This window comes from Alligator sinensis, unplaced genomic scaffold (genome assembly GCF_000455745.1).
Source record: "Alligator sinensis unplaced genomic scaffold, ASM45574v1 scaffold359_1, whole genome shotgun sequence".
NCBI classification, from domain to species: Eukaryota; Metazoa; Chordata; order Crocodylia; family Alligatoridae; genus Alligator; species Alligator sinensis.
The window spans coordinates 876,476-892,458 of NW_005842577.1; the positions used below are offsets into that span (position 1 = coordinate 876,476).

Below are 15,983 nucleotides of genomic sequence, written 5' to 3' on the forward strand. Positions count from 1 at the left end.
ATAACACTTCAGTGGAAGGGCCTAAGAGCTGTCACTTTTAAATTAACCTTTCCCTCCTTCTACAGATGTGATCAGCTTCTCTCCTGGTGAAACTTCTCCACCATCACCCAGTTGCATCAGAGGCTGTTTATAACCAATGCAAGGCATGCTGTTAGTAGTTATTGTCTAATAATGTGCATTTTAGTCTTAATTTTAGTATCTGAATAGCCTGGAGAAGCAATGCATCATACTACCCGTTTCCAGATCCTTTGAATTTAAGTTAAAGCATTAGAATCTGTGAGAAATCCTGTGTTTCATTTTACAGTATACATTATTTTAAAATTAAGTTTCAACTTCAGGTTCATTTGTAAGTCACACTGGATTGGTTTTCTTTGATTTCTTTCCTGTATGAAGTTAGTTGGTAGGGATATTGTGAAAACTTACCTGGAGAGTTGGGGAGGCAGCGGGACACTGTGCTGGGAGCTGATAGCGGCAAAAGCTAAAAAGATCAAAGGAAAAAAAAGCAGCAGACTCAGGAGGAGGCAGGAGCAGCTCCCGCATCGCCCTGGGCATGTTTTATAATGGTGTGCCGGGGCCGATTGGTTGGCAGACTCCCGACGCTGACATAGAAGACCTGGCGGAAGAGACGCTGAGAGGACCGGAAGCGGAGTCCTCAACCGGCCTGGATGGGCCAGAGCACTTGGGTGGTTCCAGTGAGGGGACCTGGTGGAGACCCCAGACGGGGGCTTCGACAGAGGCACAGGGCCAGGGAGGGCCCAAAGAGACAGCTGCAGGGTCAACGTGGACCAAAAGGAGCAGCAGTAGCGACTGGAGTACAGCTGGACCCAGCAGGGCGCGGATCCAGATGCCACGGATGGACAGCAGGTACCAAACCCGGGGAGAAGGCAACATGCTAGAGGGAATGGAATGCTGCCAAAGCTGAACACCACGTAGACATGGAAATAGGAGACTGCAAGGGGCGCTCGGGAAAGAAACATCACTATTAGCCTGCTGCTGAAGACTCTGAGAGATTGAGCACGTCAATAAGGTTCATATCATTGACCTCGATGATGCAGGTAACATAGCGGCTGGCGGGAGGCGGGGGGTAGGGAAGGTAGAGCCCCAAGGAGAAGAAACAACAGGAACAACTGAGGGAAGACACCAGGGGAGGTGAAACTAAACATCGTTCTCCCGATACAACAATTACGTGGCAGGAGAGACCCATGGGGAACTGAAGTTATCCCAATAGTCAGGCTGTGCAGTCCTAGGAGCCACAGTGAGGCTCGAGAAGAACCTACACCCATGTCACGCAGGGGAGAGGTTAGAGCTCTCTTTGGCCAGTGACACCAGAAACTCAATTATGATTTTTGGTTTTCTATAGAAATCTCCTAGTGTTCCAGGAAGTACCTGATATATGCATTAGATCTTTAGAGAACCCATCTTCCGGATAAACAGATGGTAAAACTAAGGTGGTATTTTATGACCTCATATAAAACTTTGGTGTTTCATCTCTAAATTGTATTTTTTTTTTAACACTATCCTCTGCAGTGGTAAACTGTGCAAGGTAACATTTTAAGTACCAGATTCCTGCATTTATCTGAGTAATATCAGTAGCCTTGCAGGTTGTATAATTTAAAGCGAGGTTTCATGCACTTTACTACTGCAAGATTGACTCATTGAATTACTATTTTGCTTGCATAAAGAAAGATTAGTAGGATTAAATGTACATGGTAAGTTTTGAGTGGCAGCCTGTAACTTTATTTGCCAGTCAGCTTATTAGGACTGTTGGTTGCAAGAGCCAGAAATCCAAGCTACATATCTTACAACAGTGATTGCATGACTGCTTGTTAGCTACTCTAATGTAGATATAAAGTCTGACATGGTCCTTCCATTTAAGAAATTTGTATCTACTAGCTTAGGAAATGTGTTCCATTCAGGGTACATAATGTTCCCCTTATTTACCAAATTTTATCTCCTATCGTCAAGTAAGGTAACCCTTAGTGTCATGTGACCTGTGATTAATTATGAAACATTACAAAGGCACTGAAAGTGACCTCATATTAAAATAATAGCAAAAAGTATTTTTATTTTCCACTTAATATAGCATTCTTAAAGCACTAAATTTAGAATTAGTTTTCTGTTCATTTATAAGCAAAGATGTTAGTCATTGAGTTTAAATCAAACTGGTAGTGGCCAAGGATCAATAAATATCAACTAATATACTTGTATGCATTTTGTCATCAGGTAAGTATCTCTCTGAACAAGGTAGATTATAAGGTGCCACACTTCCCTGCCTTCTGCATAACTTCAGACTAACACGAATAGCTACCTCTCCCTTGGTAGGTATACTGCTAATTTCAGGAAGCCATCTTGGCATCTGCCTATAAGACACGTCTATAGAGTTATGCTTATAGTAATTTGGATGGAGACTTCTGTACTGTGTCTATGCTAATGGACTCAGTGTTTTACATGGGATATTTTCTATTATAAAAACCCCCTCAATTTTCACTAGAAAAATGGGAATTGTAGTTTCAGCTAAGGAGCAAATGCTTTGTACTATTCTGCATTTGCCACATGACAAAGCAAGGACCTTGTCTTCCTTTTTTGAAACACTTTGTAGTGGACTAAATTTACAATATTACCATGGGAGAACAGTTTTTCAGAGCCAAGTATACTCAGGTGTGTTAAGTTAATTTTTTAGATACTTAGCATACTGCATCTATTCCTGATCAGCCAATTTACCCATGAGGATGAGGAAGTTGGACTCACTATGCCTTATAGCTCAATAGCGTAACAGTAGGCTATGTTCCATTTGTACAATATTTATCATGTCATGCATAAGGGGCATAAGGCACACAGCTTGATTTTTAGCCTCCTAGGTGGCTTTGTGAGTCTGTTAGCCAATAAAATATTTCTGGATCAGTGTACAATGTAAAAGGCAGCTAAAGAAGGGTAACAAGTTGAAATGCAATCTCCACTGGTTGTGTGGTATTTCAAAATACAAGTCATAAATAAGAGACTGAATTCTCAACCCCTATGCTGAATAGATATCTGCTAGATTGGGGTGATCAACCTCTGTTTTGCAGACCAGATTTAGCCTGGGGATGCATGTCATCCAGCCCCTGGGCTCCCAAGCACCTGGAAATTTAGCAGCAGGGAAGTGGTGGCAGCGTTAACTCTGTGAGGAGCTCCACAGGGATGTGATGCTGCATGACAGATTGGGCCGGCACACAATCTGGCTGGCACATGGCCAGATCTGGGTGTGCAAGATGGAGCCAAGGACCAACCATACATGCTGACCCTTACAGAATGCAGCCCACAGACTGACCCTGCACCACCCATCTGGCTCACAGGGCTAGAATGCTAGGTGCCACAGTGTTAGACTATCGACAGAAAAGCCTAAGCTTTCTGGTCCCCTAAAGCTCCTACAAGACAACTTCAATAGTGGAAATCGGGGAGATCTTTGTCCCTAAGAATAGTTTGTTATTGGGGCTGGAACAAAGAAACTCATGCTTCTGCTCAAAGTAGACAAGAAAATGTACATGCAGCTGAGGCTTAGATTCCTTCTTACTGCTATCAGTAATTTGAGTAGAGCCTGCTTGAGCTACTATTGCTAGGGTTGGGGATTAAGTTTCTACTCCTATTAAATGTTCTGTCTTTTGCCAACCACATTAGTTATGTAATGAACCCAATACCAGCAACTCCGGTTCCCCAAGGCCAGACATAAGTGCTGAATGCTTCGGTTTCACTCATGAATGAGCTTAGGGTTAAAGTAAGCCATACATTTTCTAACTTGAAGATAGCATGTTGCTTTCAAACGTGAAGTTTTAGGTCTCAGAATAAATCGTGCTTTTTGTTTTCTATATAGATAAGGTCCAGATGTCATAGAAGAACAAAATGGAAAGGGTGTGAAATCACGATGCCAAGATGCTCTCTCAGCTTCCAGGAAATGATTCTCTGCAACAAGGCAATCTCAAAGAGCCTCCACGCATTTGTTTTCTTTTTTGAAATTGGTTCACTTGCCCTGGTGACAGCTTGCCTGCTTTTCAGAAGTTTTGGCTAACTTAAAAAAAATCTTTATCATTGCATAATCAAGCAACATTCGTTTCCCACATTTAAAATGCATTTTGCAAATCTGAAATCACTGGGGTAACATCAACCAAATCAGTCATGGGACCTGGGACTCAACTACGCAACATGAAGCTATGACAACCACATCATCTTCCCCTGTAGATTACTTACTCCAGTCTTTTGTAGTTGGCATTACAAAAGAAAAAGACAATTCTACCAACACTTATTGATTGAATGAGGCTAAGGTGGTGGTTTATAGTGTTCCAAAACAGTTCACACTCTCTCCCTTTCAATTAAGCTTAAGCTTACAGGGCTTAGCAGTGTCATGAATTGAAGGCAATTCAATTAATACAATAGCCTAGCTATATATTTTCTTAAAGCAAGACTACAACAGAGTAATGAGATTCAACAGATATTTAACAGTTTGGATACATTTACCTAGTTCTATTTTTTCTTTTATGCTCCAGGGAATAAGGTACAAAAATCCAAGGAACTCAAGTAAGTCTATGGAGAGAATTCCTATTTCCTGATCTTCCACCAAGAATCACAAAATTGAAGAATAGGTTGTGCGAAGCTTCGGTCCCCAATTCAGTTTGGCAGAGATTTGGCCCAAGTCAGTGGCCAAATCTCTGAATCTGAATCAAGAGACTCTTTAATCTCTCTGAATTGAATCGGAACCCTCTGAAATCAATTCAGAGAGATTCAGAAAGATTTGGTGATTCTTCTTTTGATTTCTTTCCTCGAATCGAATGTGGCCAGTTTCGAAAGGATTCAGCCCAAATTGGAGACAGTGATTCGATTTGTTGATTCGGCTCACTGTCCCTGATTTGATTCAGCTGAATCCAAATCTGAAGATTCGATGCTGATTCAGAGAATCAGCAAATTGGCCATAGACACAACTTTAAATGTTTTTTCTACATACCTCAAGGTACCAGGCACAGCTTGTGAACGCTGTGATGCTGGGGAGGATGGAGTGTTCCACAGGAGTGTGGGGGGCTCCCCAGTGCACTCAACAGTAGACCCAGAAGTGGAACAGAAACAGTTCCAGTCCACTTCCAAGTCCGCTGGCTCGAGTCCCCCTGGCTCGGGTCCCCCCGGCTCAGCAACTGGTGTCTCCTGGGTCTGGGGAAGCACCCAGGATTCCCCCCCACAGCCAGTCGAAAGCAGTGAACCCGGAAGTGGACCAGAAGTATTTCTGGTCCATGTCCAGGTTTGCTACCAACCATGTGGGGGACCCTCCCCTGCGCTCCTGTTGGATGCTCCATCTGCCCCAGCATCGCAGCATTCATGAGCCACACCTTGTACCTCGAGACATATAGAAAAAACATTTAAAGCTATGTCTATAATAGAGTTGCTGATTCTCTGAACCAGCATCAAATCTTCGGATTCAGCTGAATCGAATCAGGGACAGTAATCTGAATCAACAAATCGATCACTGTCTCCAATTCAGGCTGAATCCAAACCGTATCAAATATGTCCCGTTTCGCATACCCCTAGTGCAGAGTCTATGGAGAAAGGACACGCATGCAGTTTTTCAAATGCACAACCCTTCAAATGCACAACCCTAAGCCTTAAGCATTAATTCAGAGTCTGTAGCTATGCTGGAATGAGCTCAAATTTCTTTTTCCAAGTCTGATGAGTTTCATTCCCTGACTCTCCAACAGCTGTTCCCTTCCATTTTGCTACGTCTTTTTTCCTGTGATTTTTTAGACCAGGGCTGCCCAACAACTAAGCCCCCACAGACCACACACATGACATGGGTTGTGTGAACACTCCCCTGCAACTACCACTGCAGCACATACCTGCACATCCTCCACTCCCCTGTTGCATTATGCAGGTGCCAAATTGTAATTTCCTCCTCCAAGCTGCAATGAACGTGCACAGTTCTCCTTACATACAACCCTGAGTCTTCCATTCTCTCCCCCAGTACATATGTGGAGAGGCCCAGACGCATCATTAGGTCTCTATGCTACAGTAGTGCTCCCCCCGCCAGGACAAGGGCAAGAAATGGCAGCTGAAAAGGGGAAAAGGGAGCCTGGAGACTGGTTGCTGTTGCCACCAGAGCTGAGAAAGAGGGTGGTGGCTGGGTGAGAGCTGAATGAAGCCCACAAGTTGGACAGTCCTGGTCTAGGCTGATCCATTTAAGGGCTGGTCTATTCTATTGTTTCTAGGATTCAACAATTCATTCTGAGTCCAGGGTTTATTTAAAAAACTAAGCAAAGTGATGTAGGGTAATTACATTTTATTAACTTATTGACAGCTCACATTGCTCCCAATTCAAAAATGTATTCCTTAAATACTGTAGCTGCATATTTTTCATTCTTTAGCAATAACTTTGTCTTTTAGGAAGTTGAATACTTAATAGTATATTCAATAATTGGGCCACATCACCATAAATGGCTGTGAAAAAAAAAAAATCAACGACTCCTGCTATAATATTCACACAGTCATCAGATTACCTAGATTTTATTTTAAGGTGGAGAGCTTTCATGCCTTGGTCAGATCATTTACTTTTGTATGCACTTCAACTGTGAAACAGAGATAATTACTACTTACCCCTTTCGGAAGAGTAGCTTAAGGCAAGATTCAGACTATTTTGGTGATCTTTGAGTAGAAGGCAGTATCTCAATGACAGAATTTCAGTCATGCTAGTACCACACGTGCAAAAACTGCATTTTGAGAAAGTGGCCATGTGATGAGCTACTGTGAACTGGGGTAGAGTACAAACCAATTTAGGTTTCTTGTATCTCAGCTAATATTCTAGCATAGGGGTATCAAAGATGCAGCCCAGAGCTGTATAATCCAGCCCAAAATGCTGCCTGTGAGACTCAGGCTGGAATTGCACACCACGTGCAGCATACCCTAGAAGAGTCTGAATGCCACATGAAGCAAGTGGGACTGGTCCAAGGTACGTGCTGCATGTGGCACCTGTACCAGATAGTCTGTGAGATTTGGATTCAGCATGTGGGCTGGTCTATGGGCCTGACAGTGCGTGGAGCAGTCCCATGCCACTCCTTCTGCACACAGAACCCAATGAGCTCGATAACCCTGTTGTAGCACATGTGGTCTTACCAGAATAAGGCTAAACACACTCTTTTTTGCCTTTTCTTTTTGGAAAAGGAATCATGCATCACGAGTGCTTAGGAAGTTGAAAGTAAAACTCCTTTTAAATTTACATTAGCAGTGAGAAGGCTGTTACAACAATAGACTTCAGTGTAGCTAGTTCTTCACCTTGAGTCATAGTGACCTTTATGGGTGGCTTTCCAAGTAACTTTCCCTGCTGACAGTTACTGTCTTTGGACCTGCTGAGGCAGCACTTTTTCAGAAGCTATTTGCAGCTGGCTCTACCACAATATTTCCCTTGTCTTTCTCTCTCGCATTTTCACGAGCCGTTCTGCTCATAAGATTTAAATGTAATTGATAGTCTTCCTTTACCCCAGCATGATGAGTGCAAGACAACTCTACATATTAAAAAACCTGTCCTAAAGCTCATTTATGATATTAGTTTTAAAGTTAGGAGTCACATTTTTCCAACAGTGATATTGGCTGCAGGATTTAAGACCTTAAAAGCCTTTATTTTTTGGAGCTGCTAAGGAACTGCTGTCTGATAAAGCAAGACATCTTAAAATTCTCAAAATCTAGTACCCAATAATTTAGCTTCTCTGGACTTGCATTACTTACAGCATGTTTGTGTTTTGTGGGAGTGGAAACAAAGGGCCTAATGAACAGGAATAGGGGTGTTTTTCTCATCAAGGATCCTTATTCTTCTGTGTGTACATATTTAGGGATTTTCAAGTTAAAATAATTAGTATTTTGTACAGTATTAAGCCTGGCCAAACAATGAATGACATCTATTGTCAAATAAGACAAAAATATCTATCTTGATGTTTTTATTCAAACAAAAATACATTACATTTAAAACTGCATAAAAAGTAAAGAACTATTTCCTGAAGTTTCCAAAAAGAATCTACAAATTCATGTCTTTCTACTTGAAATGTCCAAAAAGGTATTTATGAATCCTCTCCCATGCCAACCAACCTATATTTCAAGTTACATTACTTAGCAAAAAACATTTCACAGCTGAACAGCAATTCTCAAGCATTTGCTGCATGCATTACCCAATATCTTTAGTTGTGAACAGATAACAGTCTTATATAGATAGACTTGTCTAATCCAATCATTTGTAAATGACACTAGTTAATATGTTTACTTCACAGAGTTATTTGCCAATCGATCACCTATATGTCCTTAGTAATGTAGGTTAACTCTAAACATTTCTCACACTTACTGGCATTTCTATAAATTCCACTCAAATTAAAGTATTGTACAGTGTAAGTTGTTAAGAATCTAGCAATATCAAGGTAAAAAAAATCTAAAAACAAATGTGGCCTTACTGGTTACTTTCTCCTCAGAAATAAAGATTGATACACATATTATACAGCCCTCTGTTATTTGAACCTGAAATTCTAATAAGATGGCATCTTAAATGATATGAGTTCAGTTGTAAGAATAAAGGATTGTTTGCTTTATACTCTAGAACAAAAAGTTTGGTTTGTGTATTTGATTATACATAATTGGACCAAAATGCCTCAGTAGAAACAGCCATACAACACAACATAAGAAAAGCTATGAAACTATCAAAACTCAGTCAAACTTTAAGTAGATATAATAAAGACAAACATATTCATAGCATTTGTATATATTCTGGTGCATGTTTAATTTTGTTCTGGACTCTACTGTGTGAGAAACAGGCATAGGCCTTCGAAGTTAACACTTTAAATTTTGCCTCCCACTACTTGTTTGGTAGTTTAATTAGTTTTCAGCCCACATCCTCTCTGTTTGCCTAAAATAACCTCTGCAGTTGTGAATGGAGTTTGACACATATATAAAACCCAAGTGTCACAGTAGACCATAGATGGGCTATAACTATGTCCATGGGTGGTCCTCACTAGTCCTATGGTATTGGCTCCTCTGACCTTTTAACTTATATTAAGACAGACAAATATTAGCTACTTTTAATATTGCTTTTCCAGAAAAGCAACTGCTGCTGCTGCCATGGCAATATTCAACTATTATAACTGGCACATGAAGTTGTCCATATCAATGCCTGGGTTGCCAAGATACCTGGAGGTCTTTCTGCTTATAAGTCTCCATATTGTGACAGAAATTGTCTTCTCTTAGCTTACAGATCATGTTTTGTTGACCTCTGATGGCTGCTAAGTGCAGTGCATGACAGTAACATTTGGATGCCAAGACTCTTAGGCCTATTTGATCATGCACCTGCAAGTTTTGCATGCCTAGCTCCCACTTATAGGTAGAGTTTCAGTTGTATAAGGCTACTGAATTAGTAGCCAGTTGCATATCTGAGATAGTGGGGAGCCAATGTAGATTATGAGCAGAGATCCTGGTTTTCTCTGATCCCCTCCCAATTTTCAGATTAAAAGTAGTAACCCAAAATCCGCATTTTTCCATGATTAAAATTAAATGCCACATATATACATATATATATACACCCACACCTCCACCCACCCACATACACATCTATACACACAGTATTGTTTCATTTTAATCACAGAAAAATATGGATTTTGGGTTACTTTTTTAAAACTGAAAATCGGATTTTTTTTTTTAAATCAGAGAAAAACTCAAGATACCTGATTATGAGTATTGCCTGCTGAAAGAAAAACTCTTAAGGGATGACTGTTTGAGCAGTACTTCAAAGTCTCCTGAGAACAATACACTAAATTATTTGAAATAGTGAAAAGCCAAAATGGACAATTCTGTTTAGTCAGTCACCTAACTTCAGAGGTAAGGAAGCTGTTTCCTGCCACTGAAAGCAACAAAAAAGAAAATCCCTGCCTTCCTGGGCCTCTTGGGCCAAATTGTAATGCCCAGGAGGAGAAGATAACAAACTTGACTATGTCCCATTCCAGAAGCCATCTTGTGGAACTAGAAAGCATTTTGCTGAAACCAAAGGGTAGTGCTATTTTTTTTTAATTTGCCGCCTCCTTTTTTTTTTTTTTAAAAGAAATATAGGATTACTGCCATCCCACAAAGCAGCAGGTATCAAATTAACACACTGCATGGAATTTTCCAGTGCCATATGGAGTTTATACATTCAGTTTGTAGCTTGCAAAAAAAGGAAAAAAGAAAAAAAACCTGTCCAAATTCAGGGACTAGCATATTAAAAACTTAAAACACTCACAGGTCCAGGCACTCCACTTCATTGGCCACTTCTAAACTATGCCAATTTGACTGCTGCAGGATCTGAATGAGATGCAAAAGATCAAAAAAGAAGCTGTTTACCCTCCCTAGTTGTAGCTATTTATTTATTTTTAAAGAAGATCCATTCCAGGTACAGTGTAAAAAGCCTTTAGACAAAAAACAGACTTCTAAAAATAGGGCTGTTGGACCTACCTATATAAGCTGAAACATGTTTCTCCAAGGATGGTATTCTTGAAAAGCTACACCATTTCAGAGTTATACTCAATATTCTGTTCACTCATTCCTTTCACAGTTATCTGGCATAAGTGACTTTTGGCATTCTGCCTTACTTTTTGGTGTTATTATTTTGTGTGTGTTTTTTTTTTTTTTTTTTTAAATGAAACATCAGTTTAGTTTTTCTATCATTATGTTTTCTGTGACACAGGGTTTTAAGCCACCTGGGCCAGGGACTGTTACCTATTAACTGTACAGAGGCAGACATAATGGGAATCTTTAACCTTGGGGCTTCCAGATTCTACCCTTAAAATGAACTGAAAATACTTGTCTATTCTTAATATCAAGTGTCATTAGTAAGGATGTACCTAAACCACACTGAGGCGAAATAAAAATAGCAGGCCACTTGCAATGTACAGCACCATTTGCACCGTCTTTCCTGGTGCTCCATCCCCCCCAGTGGCCTTGCCCCTCACTATTGACTGGCCAAGAGAGCTAGCCATCATGTGGTCCTGCCCCTTGCTGCTGATTGCAGAGGGACAGGGCCATACAATGGGCAGCCTCTTGATCAATGAGCAGAGAGGGACAGGGACGGGGGGGCAGCCACAATCTTTCCTGGCAATTCCATGCCAAAATTGCACGGAATTGTCATTTTTGTGGAAGCCACGTCTTTGTGCCCTCAGCCTAGCAGGTTTTTTTGTTTTTGTTTTTTTTTTAGCAAATAGTATTTATGAACACATGCCTTAAGAATTTGTTCCTTACTAAGTTTTATAGATACTTGATCTGTCATCAGTCTCACTCACTCCTTGTACTAAGTTTGTCTGGAGCATAGGAGTACAGGGATACAAACATCCTTCAGGTCACAACAAGCATCAACCCTGTAACGAAACATATTTTACACAATCTTTGGAGAGCCAGAGGAAGGACGGTTAAGCATTTGAATTTTGTAGCTCTGCTTGTAAGGGAAAGAACAACCCTGCATCACTTATACTCCAATTAAAAAAAAAATAAAAATCAAACCCTTCTGCCCCAAAATACTTTATTTTTACACTGCCAGTGGCTTCCACAGCAGTAAAATTGAGATTTGCTCTGCAATGAATTATGAGTAGTGTATGAGACTACAAGGCATTTTCTAATTCACAGAGCGATAAATTAGCAAGTCAGGTCCTTACTTAGGCAGAGAGAGGACACTTTATCATGGCTAACAAACAAGTCTTCAAGAGACCAATATGATCTCTTCCATGTACTCTCTTCACTTCCATTTCTAAGGATCATGGAAGGGGTTTGTCTTCCTGAAACTGGCAGGATGACTGCTTTGGAAAAGCTGTCAGTGTTCAAAATTTTCTTATTTTTAGAGTATCATACTGAATATGTGACAAAACATTAGAATATGCTCTCAGCAGCATGCTAGGCATCCTACCAACATCACTGGAAGCCAGACCTTCTTCCAACAAAGTCATCAAACCAAATCCACCCAAGTGATGTAAAATAAATTCATCCATCTTATAAAAGAGTGGGAACTAATCTTGCCTGCCCCCTCCTAGTAAAAGTTAGGCTAGGTGTTAATTGTATGAGACTGTCGCGGAGTCTCATTTTTACAGGATCAAAAATACCAAGTTACTTCTGGATGAAAGCAATGGATGCTCTAATTTTAATTCTTTCTGAAGATTTTTTTTTCATTGGGAGACTTATCACAATGAATTTTAACAAAGATTCATGCCTTTGATTTTGCTTCATAATTAATAAACAATTCTTTCCATCAGTTCCCAATAGCTACATTCTGTTGAGCTGTGAATAAGATAGTTACAGTTTCATTATTTTCAAAAACACAGTTAAGGTGCTGGTGTTCCAGCTGAAAAACCTGATTAATTTCACAGTTAGGAATCCTCCTCCTCACTCAAGAAACCTCTACTGGTTGGTAAAACAACTCTTTTTTTCTAGTGAAATGGATCATAGGAAACTTTTTTGTAGTGAATCATGACTTGCCACAAGGTTAGGCTTCAGCACAGAAATCTGTTTTCTGAGAACCTGGAATCATTACTACTAAAATGTTTCATACTATAGAAGTTAAGCACAGTCTTTTTCAAAGGGCTATTTTAGATGCTCAAGGATGAAAGCTTTAACAAATCACAGGAAGAATAATTGATTTAATACAGCAGATGAAGAAAATGCTTTACTATCTTTGGCTATCTACAAAATAGAGCTACTGTCTAAAAAGCTACTGTTGAAAATAAGCATTTTTTAATAAATGTTTAATACTTGCTGTAAGTGGATAAGTACTCTAGGGATTTCTTCAATCCTTCAAAAACAATATTCAAGTGTTCTATTAAGTCTGCTATGGAATAAATTTTGTATCATCTATTGAGTCTTTTAAAATATTAAAGGAAGCATCTCAGGCCTCTGGTAGATGTTATGCTTAAGACAATTAACCTTTTAATCACATCTTAAATAGTAACCTAGCCACACTTTCAGGCAATTAAGAGCATAACAAAACACAAAACCAACCACAAAAATGTATTCACAAGGTTAGTAGTAATTTTGTGGTTGGTTTTCATTTTACCTGAAACTGAACTTGTGGAAGGGTTCTTGTTTTTCTTATACCCCAGTGTTAATGCTCTACCCTCTCTCACAAGCTACATGCAAGTGTTCCATTATCTGCCATGGTAAACTGGATGAATGAAAAACAAAAACTTTAAAATCAGTCTAATCTGTGCTAGCTCTTAAAACCAAAACCACACATTTTTACTTATAAAAAGTTAGTCCTTCTCTAGAAAAGGTAACTTAAAAATGCAGCTCTATACTGTTACCATCAATTTCCCCTGTGATATTTTTCATGTTGGCAATACATTCACAATCAACACTTCATAATACTTGTTTATACCTGTCCTAGTCAAGGGTTAAAAAAAGCCATTGTCCACAATTCATTCAAGCTCTCCCCTTCTTGCTAACACCAAAAAGCTAATTGTTTCTGGGAAGTGGGAAACAGTATGTATAGTGACACTAGAGTAGGTCTGCTAAACTCAGCCAATGGTAAGAAGAAAATGGAGCCTAGGTTTTCTAATAAAGCAGTCCTGCAGTTGAGTAGAAAGACAAGTGGTATTTGTCCTGAGAATACATTAAGACAAACCTAGTTTAAATCTTCATGGGAATGGGGGAAAGGAGGTACCTGAAGGCAACAGCAGCCAGGGCCAAGTTCTGTCAATCCGTCAGTCAATAACACTCATATGAAGTGTCTTAAAAAGTTAAACAAAAGCCAACTACTCATTTCACAGCAGGCAACTTTTTCCCTCTAGCTTAGGCTTCATTCTTAATGCACAAGTATTGCATTTTTAATAATTAACTATTTTAAAAAGAAAGAATTTCCAAAGAAATTAAACAAACTGTGCCCATATTTCTTCATAGGTACTCATATTATGAACTGGCTGGCCAGTCTGAAGTACAGTGAGGTTTAGAATCAGAAATGAGGTTGACACAGCCAGCTGAGTCTCTTCATTTGGAAGATCACAGCAGTTTGAAGAACATTACAATACTGACACATGCAAAATACCAATTAAACAAACAAACAAACAAACAAAAAAAAAGAGTCAGTCGCTTATTAAAGTCCCATACTAAACAGCTTCTCAAGGAATTTGCTTCTTCACACCTACCTCTATCCTCTGCCCAAAGACAAAAAGTAGATAAACTAAGAATTGACTACCCCTGCTAAACAGAACAGATCATACTGATCCTATAATCAAACAGTATTGCATTAGCAACAAAAAAGTTGGAACGATTTAACGTATTCTGTAGGTAAATATACAACAGGGGATATAATCACACATAGTGTTCTCTAGGATTGATGTATATTCTTCCAGCTCCTGGGTTTTGGTTTTTGGAACTCCAGTCCTGGTAACGCATCTGCTTGTAAATTGGGTACATTTGTTGAGAACCTTCTTGTCCCAACTGATCTCTCTCATCATAGGTAAGTTGCCTGCCACTTATTGGTTTCTAGAATACAAGAAATATTAGAATACTCCATTAAAATACTTTCATTTTGCAAATATTTCTTCTACACATTCTCTAAAATGCCATGCATCCACATCTGCGCCCATTCTTTACTCTATTTCAAGCTTCTAACAAGACTTTAGAGGTGTTTGAGTACCTAGTTCCTACTGAGATGAACAAGGTGTTTGGCACCTAAATATCTTCAAACATTTGGCCTTTATTTAAAAAGAAGAGACTCAACTATTCTAGGTGCTATAATTAAACTGGAGAAATATAATCTGAGAAAACGTAATTTTCTGTTTGATTTTCCTCTTGAGATTGCACTGTGGAAAGCATCTTAAAAGGGAACAAAAGGAAGTCTCCCAAGATCATGAGAAAGTACACAGCAGCCGATGTACTGCAACTGTTACATCTGCATGACTAGTCATCCTAGTGAACTAAATCATATTAACTGACTCTGGATGAAGTAGGGTTACAAGCATTGCAAAACCGATCTAGTTGTATCACTATAGAACGGTGCAGACATTTAGTTATAGCATAACGTAATAGTTTATATCATTTGATAGGTATAGTTATGTCCATCTATAACAGAAGTGATTCTATCAAATGGCTTTAATTTTTCTTCTTCACCAGTTATCAGTGTTGTCTAAAACTAATTTTAAAACATTAGATTTGAGTTACATTAAGCTTAGCTGATGCCCAGTATTGTGAGATGTAACTGATGTCTACATAACAGAACAAACCCACATATATAAATTGTTACTGACTAGGATGCCTAAGTCTGGAGTCTGTGGTTGATGATATAGCAAAAAAATGTTTTAAAAACTTCCATCAGATTTGTTTAGTGTCACATGATTGGGCTGTATCAAAAAATCATTTTACTTACTTTGTGCTGTGAATTTGAAGCTGCTCTCTCTCTGTATGGGCTTTGCAAAGGGAAATTCTCTTTCTGTAGGGAAGATAAATAATAGTGTAAGTGTGCTTCAACACTGCAAATAGGTTTGACCATGATTTCTGCTGAAAAGCGTTAAGTTAACAAGGTTTTCTACCTTGTCAAACATTGATTTGATCATTTTTTCTAGAGGAAAAATTTTGAATAGCCCTTATTTCTGATATTTGTGAAAGGTTTACATGGTTTTAGTTAGTTTAACCAATGTTATAGCTTTTCTGAGGAAACCCTTTAGCTTTGCTTCTATTCAAAGTTCAAAGAAAAAAAGTTACAGAAAAAGGTTTTTTTTTTAAATATCAAATCATCAACATGTATTAGGAATATTTTGTTGACTTATTTCTAGGGATCCTGTTTTTCTCTGATTAAAAAACAAAAAATCTCTGATCTTTGGATTAAAAAAAAAAGAAGTAACCGCAAATCTACATTGTTCCGTGTTTAAAATGAAATACCACCAATATATAGATATGCATACAGTAGTGCTTCATTTTAGTCACAGAAAAATGTCAATTTGGGGTTACTTTTTTTAAATCGAAAAATTGGGGGGGGGGGGGGGGGGGGGGTG

The 15,983-nt window shown here is 39.1% G+C and overlaps 1 protein-coding gene across 1 annotated transcript in view; it reads right to left on the reverse strand.

The window, feature by feature from the left end:
* Positions 1–12,089: 12,089 nt before the first annotated feature.
* Positions 12,090–15,983, reverse strand: part of NECTIN3 (nectin cell adhesion molecule 3) — a 76,734-nt gene continuing 72,840 nt past the window's right edge. Inside the window, exons 8-9 of the mRNA XM_006032511.3 lie at positions 15,359–15,421; positions 12,090–14,475 (exon numbers count right to left, since the gene is read on the reverse strand). Coding sequence (XP_006032573.1) covers positions 14,302–14,475; positions 15,359–15,421 — 237 coding nt within the window. The 3' untranslated portion in view covers positions 12,090–14,301. The remainder of the gene's footprint in view (positions 14,476–15,358; positions 15,422–15,983) is intronic.